The following is an 18,163-nucleotide window of genomic DNA, read 5'->3' as shown; positions in this document are numbered from 1 at the left end:
ACGGTTTCATTGAAATGGTAAAGTATGGTAATGGAGAGAAATAAAAATGGTGTTTTTCATTAAATGGTTAAAAAATGTTAATTAATACTGTCGATTTTGACGATAAAAGAGTTATTCTGCTATTCTTTCCTATAATCAGATCGAGTGTTTTTAGTTTGAATCAACGTGCAATAGGTGAACTGAAAAAAAATGGAAATTATATTTTTAGAATTATAAAGAAAATTATAATTATATAAGTTCGTTCATTAAACAAAACTTTTCTAAATTTTATATTTAGTTATATAGTTCTGAGCTGCTTTTCGATTTATTTTATTTCACGTTAAGAAATCCCTGGGCATTCAATTAATCAAATCAACTACTAAGTATCTTCAGACCAACTACTAAGGATTAAAATTTCAAGCAACCATTGCTTCGATATCCAAGTTAAACTTCCGACTTCCACTTCTAGTTTCCACTAGAAATCCTGCCAACTTTAATCGCAATTTATCGCTCGAACTTATTCTCTTCTCCGAAGAAAGAAATTTAAAAAATAATTTTTCGTCCTTTCTTGAAAATTTATTTTAAAGTCGTCGGATATTTCGTTCTTTGTTCCTTTTTGAAAGAAATATGTACAATCTTTCTTACTTTTCTACAAACTTCAGGTCTATTGGATACCGAAATGTATCTCGAATAATTAAGACGTTTTCGATATTTACGAGACAAACCAAAGAATATTGTGATAATTAGAGACGGTGGTATACGTTATACGAAATAACGAAAGAGATAAAAATATGAAAGTGAGTGAGGGAGTGATAAACAGCGAGACCACATTCTGTGATAAAAGTGATTGGTGGTGATCGGTGAAAGTAATCATGTTCATGATGATCGAGCCAAGAAGCGACAGGGTGGTCAACACCCAAACGAAACATCACTGTTACCAAGTAATCAGAACCACTAAGGTGCACCAGAGTTCTAAGAGTTCCAGGATTGTCACCGTTCAGGAGAAGGTGATCAGATCGCGGCTGCAGATGGGCTATTCCACGCCTACCAATTTCATCAACCGGTACTTATATCACTATATCTTCATATATCTTTATAATACGTCGATAATGATCGTCGTCATCATTATTATTATTATTATTATTATTATTATTGTTTAATCTTTGAATATTTAGAATTGATATTTTTATCTCAAATTTACAGGATTCCATGAATAAAAAATTCCCTATTGTTTGAAACTTGCAAATTACCAGATATATCACTAGAATCCTCTCTAGAAAAGTAACTAAAAATTAACCGCAAGAGATCTATGATCCTAGTAATTTATTGAAAAAAAAAAGAAAGAAAGAGACGTAGATACGTCGGTAAGATTGAACAATTGAACAATCGTATAAATATAATTTATGATTCGTAATTCGCAGCGTGTCCTAATTCATGGTTCACTTCCGGGCGATGGCTCGTTTCGAGCTCGCGCTACACAGGCTCGAGTTACGCAAACAGTTTCCGGCTATTTTATGGAAATTTTTCACCCAAAGAACCCCTCCAGACCGGGCTCTGCTGTGACTTATTCGCGTTAATTATATGCATAAAAGGGAACAGAATATCTGTCGAGTGTGGATCGCGTTCCCACGAGACATTTTACACGCGTAAATCTTCTCTCGAAATATACACGATGGAATATTCGAGTGCAATTTTATCTTCCGCGAGATAACCCTGCTATATGTAGCGGTTGCAAGAGGGAAAGATCTTTCAGATCAAATAAACGTTAAATTATAAGATAAAATATCGACGTACAATTTTGCATTTTTTAATTTTGATTATTAAAATATTTCCAATTTAATAATCGATCTTTAGAGTTCGATTCTAAACTATAAACAACAAGGTAATTCCCTAGATCCTAGTGCCTTTATCCTGGAATTTCCATTCTCCAGATTTTTAGTAACTTTCTAATTTCCAAATCAACCATCGGTTGATTACCTCCCCGATTAAATATTCGTTCAACTTGTGTTAACCTCAAATTCACCGTATTATTTTTATCTCAGAGTAGATCATTATAAAAATTAAATTCCATATCTCTGAGTAGAATAAAGAAAGAAAGGAACCAGTTGCGTTATCGACACAAAACACGAAGAGGGGGCTCGTTGATTTTCATCACGCGGAAGAAGCCACGCACGGTGTCCCGAATTCATTAAAGGAATTATCAAGGCGTGCTCCATTACCACAACTCCGCTTCTTCGCGTCTCAGCTAATTATCATTGAACAATTAACAACCGTTGATTGCCATTAACGGTTGCGAGCGCGTGTTCGCGGATTCAAACGATCCCCCCAGTTGCGTGAAATAATTTCCTCCAGTAGTAGCACGCGAGCTACTAGCGTTCCCGCTCTCTCGAGCAAAACTAGAGGGGAAAAAAACGAGAAAATATTGGAAGCGATTTCATCGTTAACGAAACAATTAATTAATATTAACGATTTTCCTTCTTTTTTCCTTTCTATTTAAATCTACGGAATTTTCTACTCGATTCTGAATCTGAAATTATAGAATTATAAATTTTCGCAGGTAATAGACAACAAAATTTTCCACTCGCGTATCTTTAAATATATTTTCCTTTCATTTTTTATAAAAATTTATGTCCCCTTTTGTTTTACGTCTCGCGTGTATTAACTTCGCAAAACTAGGGGGAATTTTGCGATTGTTAATTTAAAAAGATATTTTTTTCAGGAAAATTGCCCGTGACTTTTTACAAATACTTTTACGAACAAAATACTTGGACCGAAAAATATATATACGTAATATCATATATACGTTATAATCGATTCCTCTTCCTCGTTATATAATTAGAATGCATATGATTATCGATTGCGCAATGTCCGGTGTCTATAAATATAAAATATCCAAAGTTGCAAGTTGGCAGAGAACCGTGAAACAATCGTTTGAAAAGCGAACCTGCTAACGAAATAGCTTCTTTAGCATCACTCGCACGAAATGATCCGTGAAAAGGCGCAATGGTTTACTTTTTCAACAGCTTGTTTCCCGATTTAAAGCGAGCCGCTTTGCCTCTTTAAAAAAAAAAATGTTCACAAAAGATTCTCCCCTTTCTTTCTTCTCTTTTTTTCTTTTCCTTTCTCGAAATCTACGCTAGATTTCAAGCGGAGAAACGCACAGAGAGAACGAGCAAAAGGGAGGAGAATTCTCGTGAGCACCGAGCGAGTGCCTCGCACACGAATCCACTTTTGCACGCGACGCCGTTTAATTACGTGACGTTAATTTCGCGTATGCACGTAACGTGAATCGCGCGATTTCACGAGAGATTGCGCCTCCTCATCCACTTTTCTGTCTTTGTCTTCAATGAACCCCAGTTTTTCGAATCTAGCCGGGAGAAAATCTCTTTCGAGATTTATTAAATCGAGTGGAAAAAAACTTTGTACAATTTTTTTATGATGAAACAAAAGGTTCAGATATTGGGAAATTGAATCCCTTGCAGTTTTTAAGACTTGTCAATCGTGAGTAAATGTAAATGAATGTAAAAAAAAGTCTTTAAATTGATAATGCTAATCTATGATATTCCTTATTGATGAGAATTTTTCAATATTGAAATAAATAATAATTGTGAAAGTTTTGTATAAAGAATAAATTAATTTTGTATAAAGAAAATAATTTCACAGAAAATAAAGAATTGCTCCGTTTTTCCGTATTAACAGAGCAGGATATATAAGATAAAAAAGAAGAAAGTTGTAAAATAAAAAATTAGAGAAATTGAAAATCAAAGCGTTACAATCTTCCACGCAAGTGAAGTTCTATCAGAGAAGGAAGAAAGGAAAGAAGGAAGGAAGAGAGCGAAGAAGAAGAAGGAGAAAAAAAAAGGATAAGGAAACACAGTAGAGGCTTCTATGGCGCGTGTCCAAGTGGCAGCTGATGCACTCCACCTGAAGCCTACGCGTCTGAGGGTTTTGTCTTCCTATGAACGCACGAGTGGCTATGTGCTAGAACATCTCTCTTTCAATCCCCCCCTCTCTCTCTCTCTCTGTCTCTCTCTCTCTTCTCGTCTGCCGCGATAAAGTAGACGCCGTCCAACGTCAAACGCCGCTCTAAGACAATAGAGAAGTCGCTTCTAAGAATTTATCGAGGGCGCAAACTGCGAGAGCAGGCTCGATGAAAGGGCGTTTGTTTTCCACGACGAGTCGGTTGAGAGAGACTCGTATTCACTTTCCGCTTCGAGGCTATTATTTTCACTCCTGTGAATGCAACATTTTCCATCGCGTCGCGATACGATATATAATATATATATATATATATATTTTGAAAAGAAAATGAAATGAATTGATTTCCTGGTTACCTACTGATAATAAAGCTGTTATCGATTGTTGGTAAAAAAATTTTTTTGAATTTGTTTCGTTAATTGGATCCTTAATATTGTGGAAAAATTCACCAATTTGTATTCCTAAAAGTATCACTTTGTTTGGAGAATTTATATTTTGTTTTTCTCCAAAACTGTTATTATTCAAAAACCTAACCTAATTTCTTCAATCTCGTTCAACAATGCATCGGAATCAATTAAAACAAGATTTAGATTAGATATAAAGAATTCAATCAATTCCAATTCATAATTACCATCATTAGCTCACTACTTCTGCTCGAGAATCAACATTCTAGGGAACAGAAATCTCACTATCGTAATTCTCAAACATTATGCGCGATCTCCAACACGGTGAAGCAGATATTGCGTCTATTGCACTTTCACGTATATAAATATATATATATATATATACACGGAACAAACAAGTTTCTCGTAGAAACGATGCCATTAGAAGGCGGTCTTTCGTTCTTTCGTTGGAGATATATTGAGAGGCAGGGTGGAATTTTTTTTTTAAAGCCTCCCAAGAGTCGAAACATCTGCTTGTCGGCTGTTGCACGGAGCTCGTGCCGGTGGATGTACGCGTGCTATTGCCTCGTTTGCACGCGTGTGCGTGCGCATACAACAAACGGAGCTCAACACCTGGCTCCGTGTTTTTTAATCAAAGTGGCTCCGCCAATATCCTCTCTCTCTCTCTCTCTTCGATCCCTCAACCGCTCTTGTTCTTCCTCCTCAATGAAGCACTTTGTAAAAAAATACAAAGCGTTTACGTGACTCGTTGCTCATCTTTTTTTTTTTTTTTTTGCGATCTTTAAACAACTTGAATCCATAAAGATATGCGCCGAGTAATCGTTTCGGTTGCTTCCATTTGTCTAGGGACAATTTTGAAATATCCCTATATCGGGTCGATTATTAATTTATAGAATTCATAAGTTGGAAGGATTGAGAAGAATAAAATTGTGCTCGATATTAATAATATCAAATTTCTTGTCGATGTATAATTCGATGATTCAATGCAATTATACATTAAATTTCGAAGGCTCTGTCAGAATATGTGGATCGATCGATCTTGAGTATATGCACACGCTTTAATTTCTCCTTCGACTTTTCCCGCAATTACGTTTCGTTTAAGACGGTCGCAAGAAAAATCCACTTTGATGGAAAAAAACGGTGCGCAAAGTGACGTGCTTTTCATTCGCCAAGGAAATTAATTCTTCCTCTTAAAAATTTGTACAAGAATGTACATTAAATGGAATTTTAATCTGGGAAATTTGGAAAATAGAAAAAGCAAAAAATCTTGCTTTCCCATATTTTTTTCAAATCAAAATAAATTCTTTAAAAAATCCTGACATATTAAGATATTGAAGAATACTCAGTTCCCAATGAAAAAGAAAGAAACGTAGACCATCTAATTCGCATGACTCATCGACCCTGGCAAAATCCAATCAACGAGGGAACTTTTCAGACTTCTCAGTGTGTAAGCCATAAACTTGCATACGTTACGTAAGTCGTTTAATTGAACGAAGCATATTGCATAAGGATATGGAAGGTTTGAGTGTCACGGCCATCATCATTATTATTATTATCATCATCGTCATCGTTCGATATCTTCCATCGCGTACCTGCTGACACACATGTGAAAATCGATACACGTTTTCAAGGACTGCTTGAAAAGGTAGCATCCCTTTACCCTTCTCCACTTCTGGCGAAATAACGAAGCTCACCAGGGTACACAAGCCATTTATCCTCGAGTGTCTCTTAACCCATTTCGAATTAATTTTTTCTTCTCGATATTGCATACATATTTCATTATAATAGATGAGGAAGTTGTGGATTTTGTTCTCGTTTAAAAAATTTGATAAAGATAAAAAAAAAAGGATTAGAATCGTGTTCGTTAATTTTTTACCAATATTTCTATTTTATTCTATTTCCTGTTATTTTTATCGTAAACTGCTCAATATTTTATCGTACGTAAATATATCAAATTAAATAATTATTTTAAAATTTATTTAAGACAGTTTACAAACATGGGAGAAAGAAGGTAAAACAAGGAAGTTGTCCTCTTTCTTCTCCCCTTTCAAAAAAGAATTTCGTAGAGAATACAGCGTTGAAGAGATTATCCAACGAGAGAAGGAGAAATAGAAAGTTGCACGCAAACTGGCTTGGCCGACGTGTACACGTGCTCTCGTATCACTCGTTCCCCGACTGTCACTGATTTCCGATCCTCGAGGACGAAGAATGCCCGTGGCTGCCAGCTGCTCGCGCGATCCTCGATCACCTTAACCCACCCTACTAGGATCTCTCAAACTGTCACGACCCTTCCTCCAGTTCGCATCGAACCTTCCAACCGTTCCTTCCTTCCTTTTCATCCAGCTCGAACCGTCCACGATTCTCCAAATTCACCCTTCCCTCCGAATAGAGATTATCCTTGTAAAATTAACTTAATCGATTATTATTAAAAATTCTGGAGTAATCTAAAATCTTATATCTTCCGATATTGAATTCCCTTAGAAATTTCCTCCGAAAGTTTTCAAAGTTTTCAATCGAGAACTCCTCAATGTCCGCAAATCTTAAAAATTAAATTTTTTCACGAAGAAAGAAATTATTATCTCTTGATTATCATCCAAAAATCCTAAAAAATCTTTAAATCTTTCCCTATTTTCCCTTCTTACGAGAGTGAAGAATATTAATCTGAAAAAAAATGTGGTGTTCGAGAGACGTTTGAAGCGGTGGATTAAAATCGAATAATCGAATAATCAGCGTGATCGAGGGAGAAGGAGTCGACATGGTGGTCTGCGTGGCAGGATTTCTCACGGGGTAGGTTGTTATCCTGCAATTGTACGGGGGTGAATTTCGAGGTATGATTCATCGCGTGTGATTCACGAAGCGCGAAACAGTCCCTCGAATGGTAATTGCCTGCAGCTGGTGAACAGAAGTGGCGTTTTTCCTCGCGACCATTCACCGCGATGTTTCGTTGTAGTTACGATGTCTCGTTGTGGTTGGCAGGCTTATTTCTGGTAAATTTCTTCCCCAGAATCTCTCACAATCCTTAGAATTATAATTAGTTTCGAGTGGATTTCCATTTTTACTCTCGTCGGAAAATTTACGACACGATGACCAGAATAAGAGTAAAATTTTTCGTTGTTAACTCGTTTCGCTAGTTTGGTTCTTTTCTCTTTAAAAATAATATTCAATTGCGTCAAATGATTTAATTCTCGTAAATGTTAGAAAACGCGTTTCAATAGAACTTGATTTATCTGGCCCGGCAAGCGAGATCTCCGGAAATCACGTTTGCCAATCACGTGGCGGGCGGATATTCAATAAACCAATCACGGTGCTCGTGTGCGCGATCAAGACGAGTCCGCGAGATTAACCTGCAAATCTTCGTTTAACATAACCTCATTTATTATATTGCACATACGCGCTATCAAATATATGCCAATATATTAAAATTAAAAAATTCCACTAGATTTACGATATTCTGTAAATACAATCAAACTAAATCCCTCGAAATCCTCTAAGTGGATTCCTTAAGTTAACTAAATCCAAACTTATCTAATTTTCATTGATATTAACATTGACAGTTGGACGAAAGATGTACCCGTCGTCCATCAATTTTGACAATCTCCCGTAACGACGAACCGTTATGTAACCATTCTATTTTTCTTTTTTTTTTTTCATTGCAGTTTCCCGCAAAAGATGGAAAGGCCGTCGCAGCACACGGCAAACGTGAGCCAAATGCACGGAAGTGGTATGCACGGCGTGTACTCGTCCAGCAGTCAAACATCACTGACCACGTCTTATATCACGGGCCAGTCGTACGTTCAGAGCCAAAACTACGCTCACGGTCCTTACAATTCAACGTCCAACGTGAGGGTATACGCTCACGCGGGATATAACCAGCCGCAAAGCTACGGCACCATGGTGCAGGGATATGGCGGTCAGCCACAAGCTACAGGGTATCAACAGAATCACCTTAAAAAAGGACCTGTACGTAACGGAGACGTGCTGAAGAGATGCAGGCTACAGAATGCGTAAGATCAAACATCTGATTTCATCGTTCCTTCCATTTTTCTTTCATTTTTTTTTTTTTTACTTAACAATCGAAAAATTAATTAACGACAAATTTGATCGTTTCTCCCGTTTCTCTTTTGTAATTTGAAGATGGAATTTTTCTTAACATTTGAAAGAACGAGAAGATTTGGGATTTACAGAGAGATTCTTTAAGAAAATGTATATATATATATTGTTATTATTAAATATTTATACAAGTTATCTTTTTTGAAAATTCCCCATAAAAGATCAATCGTAATACGAAACTTTGTAAATCAATTTGTAAAATTTCGAACGGTTGAAAATTTTTTGATTTTCGTTATCTAAGAATTTTATACATTGATCTTTACGTTGTTTGTGGCTATTAAAAAGAAGTGAATTTTCTCAGAACGCACGTCTTCGTTCATAGTTCGATTTATAATTCAAGCTTCAACTTTTTAATTCTTCTCTTTAGCTATTTCTTAATATAAATCCTATCCAAAAAAATATTTAATAGAAAGATAAAAGTCAAACAAATCTTGTAAATCTTATAGTTCAGAACTTTGATTTGAACAGAGTAAGTTCCATCATCTGATTACAATTTTTGCTTTTGAAACAGGTATGAATTGTCTCAGGATCTGCTGGATAAACAGATAGAGATGCTGGAACGAAAATACGGTGGCGTAAAAGCGAGAAATGCTGCACTGACTATTCAAAGAGCTTTTAGAAGATACACTCTGTTAAAGAAATTCGCAGCTATCACCGCCATGGCGAAAGCAGAGAAACGCCTTAGCAGAAAACTGCAAGAGACATCGGAGAGAGTTCCAAACGCAAACGAGCACGAAAGGATGGTTTATCACAGTCAAATTTATATACAACAACCACAGACAGCAAACAGGCCAATGCCTATCAGAAGCATGTCTCTGAGAGAGAGGAGGCACGTGGAGAACTCGCAGTCACCGATACCGAGGAGCCAAAGCGGCAGGTGCGAAGTTCAAATCGCTGGTCATCCACACGCGAATCATAATATACATCAAAGTGGCAGACACACGCCTTCTCTGGCTCCCAGTCCTTGCAACAGACACCAACAATTACCACCGAGTCCATGCTGGGAGTCCAGCTCCCAAGAAAGCGGATCTAGTATGCATTATTACAATCCACAGGTGATTTACATCTTATCTTATCTTATGATTGATTATGATTTCTTTGGAATTTGGAATTTTGAATTTGAAAAGATATGAGACATTGTAAAACGTAAATTCTTTCAGTTTATTCAAATTTTAATGAAATTTGATATTTGATTTATATTGATTATTGTTATATATTATGAAATTTTAAATAGGATGAAAGGAAATTAAATTAAGATAAAATTTGATCAAAATACAGTAATTTAGAATTATATTTTTTATCTCAATTATATTAATTAATTATAATCGTATTTATGTAATTAGTTAGAAACAATAAAGAGGACCAAATTCTCTACCAAAAATAGAAAAAAATCTTCTTGTAAAAAATCAGATCAAATATCTATTAGACGAAAGCATAACACTAGATACATGATTACATAGATTAACTAATGAATGTATGCATTTATTAAGATTTTATTAAAGATATCCATTATACATAAAAATGTCTATTATTTTTAAAAATTAAAAAATATTTATATATTGATTCTCTAATAAATGTAGCTATATATTTAAAAATTAATAAATTTATTGTAATATATCAAGTCGTTACTATCATAACGTGCATGGAACAAAAATATTTCTATTTTTTCTTTTAATTTTAAAGTTTATAAAATTCTGTAAAATTTGTTTATGTATGTAAATATAATAACAATAAAAAGAATGATTCCTATTCTGTTTTCCAGGAAACACTATGTAGCATCAGACAAGAGACACCGCCGAGAGATCTACTACGAACACCATGCACATCACCATCGACGCCTCATAATCTTCAAACACAAGTGGTTCAAAACTGGAATAGCGCTGGTCATCTTGGTTCCGCTGGTAGAACGAGAGGATCAGCGAAAAAAGTACCGCCGGAAGTGCCAAAAAGAACGTCTTCCATTACGTCCAGATCTATGGAACCACGTCACAATGGTCTTAGCAAAAGCGTTGAAAATGGTAGCCTAAGTTCGGTTCAGAGTTCTGGAAGCGATTCCACTAATTGCGAGAGTTCTGAAGGAGACGCTCAAAGAGGATCACCTGTGTGGAAACATAAAGGAATCGTGAGTTTTTTTCTATTCTGGGTCTATGATTCTTTTTTATTTTTTTAAAATCTTTTTTAAAGAAATTAATTTAGTCACTTTCGCAATTGATAAATTAAGAATATAAAATTTATATATATATATATATTATTTTATTTTTAATTTCTTTTAAATCTAACTTTATCTTTTTTTTTTACAGTCAAGTTCACCAGAGCATCAGGAGTGCACTAACCATACTACAGATTCTAACGCTATGATAAATAGCGTAAAAGATCTTGGTCATTCACATGCCAGTTCCGGTTATCAACTTCCGCTCATGGATCATCCGGAAAATATACCTCAAACAAGCTATAAAGTATCGGAAACGGTTAGGAAACGTCAATATCGAGTGGGCTTAAATTTATTTAATAAGAAACCAGAACGTGGGATTAGTTATTTGATCAGAAGAGGATTCTTGGAAAATAGTCCTCAGGGTGTGGCTAGATTTTTGATTAGTAGAAAAGGATTATCCAAACAAATGATAGGAGAATATCTTGGAAATCTTCAAAATCCCTTCAATATGGCTGTACTTGAGTAAGTATCGTTTTATACTTTTATACTATGTATATTTTATTTTTTTGTGAAAAAAAAAATATATAACTGAAGAATATAATGGCACATTCAAAATTAATTTATTTATTTATCATGATCAGTAATTGAAAACACGCAGTTTAGATTCATTGTTCGTTTTTTTTCTTATTATTATCTTTCTAAAAACGCAATTGATTTCATTTCTATATTCGATTCTTTGATAGATACGAAAGATAATTCTGTGAAAAAATCGCTGTGAAAGGAATACTAAAAATGGTATTGATCTATTTACAACCAGTCGTTTTGTAATTTCGAAAAAAAATTTAGGTCAAGGTGGATTGGTAACAGATAACTTTACTCGCGGTTGTGCAGCTATTAACATTCATGATATTAAAATAAATTTTAAGAAAATATGAAAATTAATTTTCTTCTTGAAATCTAAAATAAAATATTAATTTGAAATATCTCTAAATATCTCTAAATAATATAAATAAGTAAATAGATTTTGTCACTAAAAAAATCATAATTTAAATTCAAATTATAATATTATTGATTTTTTATATAATCGTATTATTTATTAACGCTTAATTATTAATTACAATATATTTTAATTATAATATATTTTAAAATAAAATAAAATAAAAATAATTTTTAACAATTTCTTTTTTAGATGTTTTTCGCATGAATTGGACCTATCAGGAATGCAAGTAGATGTTGCCTTGAGAAAATTTCAAGCATACTTTCGAATGCCTGGCGAAGCTCAAAAAATAGAGAGATTAATGGAGGTGTTTAGCCAACGTTATTGCCAATGTAATCCCGATGTAGTATCCAGGCTACGCTCAGCGGACACTGTCTTTGTATTGGCCTTTGCAATAATCATGCTGAATACTGATTTGCATACACCAAATTTAAAACCAGAGCGTAGAATGAGGCTGGATGATTTTATCAAGAATCTTAGAGGAATAGATGATTGTGGAGATATTGATAAAGACATATTAGTTGGAATTTATGAGAGAGTGAAAGAAAATGAATTCAAACCTGGCTCAGACCATGTTTCTCAAGTAATGAAAGTTCAAGCGACGATAGTTGGTAAAAAACCTAATATGGCTTTACCACATAGAAGATTAGTTTGTTACTGCAGATTGTACGAGATCCCAGATATTCACAAAAAAGAAAGACCGGGTGTACATCAACGAGAAGTATTTCTCTTCAATGATCTTCTCGTTGTGACAAAGATTCTGAGTAAGAAGAAAAACAGTGTTACTTACACATTTAGACAAAGTTTTCCATTGTGCGGAATGGTGGTTACACTGTTTGAAGTTCCTCGTGAGTTTCGTATTTAAAATCATTTATATCATAATATTATGATGATATACTCTTATATCAACATAATAATTAACTAAATATTTAATAATTAAATAAAAATGTTTTATTTGTACTATCAAATTTTTTTTTGCTTTTTTTTGTTATTCTAACTTTTTTCCCCTAATGAAATATTTTATTATAATTTTTTATAAACAATTATTATATTTTTGAATTCTGTCATCTACTATTCTGTTTTTTTTTTCAGATTATCCGTATGGAATTAGACTCTCTCAACGCGTGGATGGAAAAGTATTGGTCACATTTAATGCGAGAAACGCACACGATAGATGCAAGTTTGTTGAGGATCTTAGAGAATCTATCAGTGAAATGGACGAGATGGAAACCTTACGGATTGAGACGGAACTAGAACGACAGAAAAGCAGTAGAAGCGCTAGAGGTGGTGCTGAAAATAGAGATTCTGGAGTGGCAGACGTTGAGATATGTCCTTGCCCGGGGCCTTGTTCCGAAAGATCGGAAACTACCGACATGGACACTCAATTGAAACGCTCTGCACTTAGTAATTCTCTTTTGGATATACATGAACAATGTAAATATTATTTTTCAATATTTTATATATAGATTAATTTTTCAAAAATTAATTCCAAAACGTATCGATTGAGAAGATTTAGGTAATATTTGCAATAAATCAATATAAAAAAATAATATTTGAAATTTAATTTAATTCGTACTTTTATATTTTTTCACAGTTGCTGGTGAAAAACCACAGCGACGTGGAAGCGTGGGTTCACTTGATAGTGGTATGTCGATTTCTTTTCAATCTACATCTGCCAGCTCAATGAGCCAAGGCATTAAACATCCTGGACAAGTTCATCCTATACATCCAGGGGCTACAATCCCTGGTGGTGTTAAAGGATTGGCTCAGCAGCCATCTTTTTTAGGAGGTCTATTCACCAAACGAGAACGAAAACTTTCACAATCGGAGGAATCCAACCCATACAGTCGGACTACGGAAGTATAATATATTCTTTCGGTACTATCTAAGAAATAACAGACCGAAATTCCTCAAAAAAACACATAGAGTAATATTATCTTACATAGAATATATTTCAAGTACATAGAATATAGTATTCAAAATTTCATGAGAAAATAAAATCATGTTTAAAATATTTTCTATATATTTATATATATCATAGCATTCATTATAATAATATTATGGCTATGATATTATATATAATTATGTAGACTATAGTAAAAATATTAAATCTTGAATATATACATTTTCTTGTGAAAACTCGAATAATATATTTTAAGTATTTGCTGCCAAACATGACTGGATAATTCAAATATCCAGTCTTCTTATTAGATGGAACACATGAATTCTTTTGCTTTCAATTTTAAGGAAGTAAATGGATTTATGGTGCTTTTATACGTGATTAAAGAAGCCAACTTATCTTCAAGATAAAGAAAAAAAGACAAGTGATTCCCTAGTTAAAATTCAAAAGCGTGCTTCAGGAAGCAACGCAATGAAGGAAAAGAAGAAGAAATAAATAAAATGCAACAAAAAATAAGAAAGATCTAAAAATAAAAGATCTAAAAGACCTAAGCAATTGAATGTATAAATTTATTAGATTGGGCAGGATCCAATCACAGTCAAAACATAAAAAAAAAAATTAAATTTGGCAAGATGATAAAAATAAAATAATTTCTATAGAGGCGCGTGTATAGTATTTATTCATTCAAAAGTAAAAAAAAACATTAATTTGATTCATTTTTCTTATACTATTTATAATTATTTCTAATAGAGAGTTGTATTCCCTTTATGTATGTAGATAATGTTCAGTTGGTCATTTAAACTTTATAACAGTTATTGATAAATCAAGATTATTAAATAATGAATTAAAATCTTTTTAATAATTGAATCTTTTTAATAATTTAAAGAAAAATTAAAGAAAAAAAAATAAAAAAGGAATCGTTTATGGAAAAAGAGTGGTTCTAGTGTAATATCGTGTTCTTTTCGAGCAAGTATGGATGTAGCTATACTTGAACGATTGTATATAAAAAATATATAATAGATATATAATGATAATTGTATGATTACAATGATAATGAAAATTCTGTAACAAAAATAGAACCGTAGCCTAAGAAAACTGATAAGCAATCTTCATCTCAATATTAGGTGCATGTCAATGTTTAACAAATTTTTAATATCACAATAATGGACAAACAAAAATGTAGCAATCTTTATAAGCATTAATATTTAAAACCGAAAAATGAGGCGTTTTTGTTGTAAAAATACATAATTAAAATGCGAATGTTTATGCAAATGCATAAATTTTCATAGAAAATATCTACAACAATAAAACTTGAATAGAAATATTTTTTTCATAATTAAAAATATATTTTTTATTTTGCATAATACATATGCTTTGCATATTTATATTTAACATATATAGCATGTGCAAAAATATATTGTATATGTTATTTATGCATATGCATATATTATGTTTATATACTTATAACTTTACTGTAACTTTTCATTGATTAACAAATTAATATCATTCGTAAAAAGAATTTTTTTTATTTTTATATCACTTCATATTGAAGCATATTAAAAAATATTTAAAAAAATTATTTTTTTAACGAAATCTATTTTAATTAGATAAGATATGCAGATTAAAACAATATTATTTTATATTGAAAATTTTAAGAAGACGAAAATTTATCAAATTATTTTTTTTAAATAATCAAAAATGATAAAATAAATTTTGAAGCTCTATCTATTTAATTCTATGTTAATAAATAATTTAAATTTAAAAAAAGAATTGCAATTAAGATTACATAAGAAGTATTCTAACATAATGAAATTAGACAAAATTTAATATTCATTAAAATTCATTTGGATATTTTGATAAAGGAATTTTTGGTTCTTTTTTCATTAAACGATTCAATAAAGATATTTTAAGTGAATAATTATCTTATTCATTTAAAAAATATTTCTGATGATTTCTGATAAAAAATAAAGTGAAATAAAAATTAATTAGAAAAATATATAGAATTTACTGCGTTAATTAAAATTTCTCAAATATTTTAATGAATTCATATAAAAATCGATAAATGCGCCACAATAGATGCGTCACAATATTAATGAAATAAATTTAAATATGTATTAATTATTAATTATTTATATTGTATCATAAAAGCATCATTTTCCATATAAAAATGAATTTTTATCAATAAATGTTATCATTTAACGCTATTAAATTTAGAGAAAATGCTTGTAATTTATTATAATTCAAATAATTCAAATCAAGTATATCATAATAATTGCAAAACATATTCTTAATATTTGATACATTACATTAATATGTATACATAATACATTATAATACATTGTATGTATTATATCTTATATTGTACATTATAAATATGTATTTTTTACAGATATACAAATTTTTTTATTCATATTTACATATTTTTCATGTATAAGTATCATATGCTTTTTACATATTTATCAAGCATAAACATTCGCAATCTCATTCGTCATGTTTCACAAGTTTTGCTTGAGTATTCGAATCTTTAAGCAATCTTTTTTTTCCAAAGCAGTGTAAGTACTAATGAAAAATTTAAATTAATTGAGTAGTTGGTTTCTCGTCTCGTAATGTATAAATAAAACTCTCAGCATCATCTTAAATAATGTTACAAAAATCTACTATAAGTACTATAACTTTAGGAGGCGGTTTAAGAAGAAAACTTGTATGCCTTATATACTGCCACATCTTATTGTTAAGAGATGAGAAACTGACCGAACATTTTAAAGATTATGTAATAGAAGTCTTTTTGAAGGCTACAGAACTATATTTGGAAATATATATATTAGTAATCACAATATCAATTAATAATACTTAAAAAAAAATTTATTAATTTCAATTCAAAATAATAAACCAATAAAATTTGATATGATAAATTATAATTCATTCAGAATTTAGGAATTTCTTTATATCATGTTTAATGTTACATATTTAATCGTTTAATAATTTTTGTATAAATTTTTAAATTTATTTTCATATTATTTTGATAAAAATCTTAGAATATAACTTTTTGTAATGCTATTGATGAGCATTCTAATGTCTGATTATAAATTACATTTCCTTATGTTTATATAGTTTAAATTCTTCAGCTGTTTCAAAAATATGATTTTGAATTAATAGCTTATTTTTAATGAAGGTAAAAAAAAAAAAATACACATTTAAAATAAAAAGAAAGATACATATTTGAAATAAAAATGATAGATTTTCAGATATAGTTAAAGTTTTTTACATTTTACATTTTATATTTCTTATATAAAATTATAGAATTTGGCTTCTATCATATTTCTTACTCTATTTTACAAATAAAAAAATAACTTATAATAATTACATATTAAATATTTATAAAATTTAAAAATATTTAGTCATATTGTTAAAACAAGAATTGGTATTATATTTCACAGTTGAAAAAAACAAAATCTTGAGAACTTGAACACAACTGAAATGATTGATTGGTTCATTGTACATAAGTTTCCAAACAAGTCTGTAGTCTTCAGCTTTATTAAATCTAGTCTTTCTCATCAGGAGAGTTTTCTGATTATATCATAATATTTGCAAAAGAGAATAATAATTCCATTAAAGTTTGGCAGAAAAATCTTATAGCTTTTAAGGATATGGTTTACAATAAAGAATGTGAGATCAATTTAATAAAAACTAAAGGATCGCGTCAATTTACGTGAATAATGAAATAAATTATTCATTTGAATTTCTGAAACAAAAAAGAAATCAGCATAGAAATTTTTCTGTGATAATCTTATGAATGAAAAAAAAAAAAAAGAAAAGACTGATTAAAAAGATCATTTTCTAAGTCGTGTTTAGAGAGAAATATTTATAAGAAAGTTTAAAAAAGAAAAAGGAATCATCATAAACATTCTTACAAGCTCATTTATTATTTGCTGATTTCTATAAATATACATATGCATTTCCATTTTTATTTAAAAATGACGAAATTATTCATTAACTTTTACTTCTTGTATGGAAACAAAAAAACAAGATTTTTCAATCATATTTATAAACACAGTTCAGTATTCTCCAAACTTGTTTCTGCATATATAGTTATTTTATATCTTACAATAATTTTATACAATTCAATTGAATTGTATAAAAGTGAAGTGGAAGATCTCATATATAGTAAGTGAAAAATATAAATTTCAATTTGACATTAGTAAAATTAGTGAGAAATATTACCAAAGTAGAAATATTATAAATTCCTTTAGAATAATTTACTTCAAAAAAAAAATCGGAACAGTTTGGGAATTGCAAGAACAAAAAAAAAGTAGTAACACTATATATAAAGCAATATTAAAAACCATCATTAATACGAATTTAATATATACTCGCGAATTTATAATAACATTGTTAGATTTGATTCAATTTGACGCGATCTTCAAAAAATAACTTGTAAAAATAGTATCGATAAACTTTTATGCATCAAAAGAAAATATTTGATGAGAAAGTAAATAATTACATTATTAATTAAGAAATAACAATCGCTCTTCATACGAAAATATCGCCTCTTTTGTTAATCTAATCTGCTGTATGCACATTGTGTTAATAAAGAACTATGAGTCTGAAACAAATCTAACCAACTTTATTTTTGTTAAATGAAA

At 31.1% G+C, this 18,163-nt stretch overlaps 1 protein-coding gene across 9 annotated transcripts in view; it reads left to right on the top strand.

Annotated features, from left to right (window-relative positions):
• Positions 1–18,133, top strand: part of LOC108002473 (IQ motif and SEC7 domain-containing protein 2) — a 75,833-nt gene extending 57,700 nt beyond the window's left edge. For 3 of the 9 annotated variants that reach the window (XM_017064180.3, XM_062077556.1, XM_062077557.1), the window contains exons 2-8: positions 8,018–8,365; positions 8,983–9,526; positions 10,234–10,593; positions 10,772–11,145; positions 11,813–12,468; positions 12,713–13,054; positions 13,215–18,133. In XM_017064180.3, coding sequence (XP_016919669.1) covers positions 8,018–8,365; positions 8,983–9,526; positions 10,234–10,593; positions 10,772–11,145; positions 11,813–12,468; positions 12,713–13,054; positions 13,215–13,486 — 2,896 coding nt within the window. In that variant the 3' untranslated portion in view covers positions 13,487–18,133. Of the gene's footprint in view, positions 1–641; positions 1,043–6,347; positions 7,149–8,017; positions 8,366–8,982; positions 9,527–10,233; positions 10,594–10,771; positions 11,146–11,812; positions 12,469–12,712; positions 13,055–13,214 lie in introns of those variants that run through there. The other 6 variants (XM_062077554.1, XM_062077555.1, XM_017064182.3 and 3 more) reach the window with 4 other exon arrangements.
• Positions 18,134–18,163: the final 30 nt, after the last annotated feature.

This window comes from Apis cerana, linkage group LG7 (genome assembly GCF_029169275.1).
Source record: "Apis cerana isolate GH-2021 linkage group LG7, AcerK_1.0, whole genome shotgun sequence".
Lineage (NCBI taxonomy): Eukaryota > Metazoa > Arthropoda > Insecta > Hymenoptera > Apidae > Apis > Apis cerana.
Note: the sequence above shows the minus strand (reverse complement) of the source record. Positions and strands in the feature narration are given on the sequence as shown.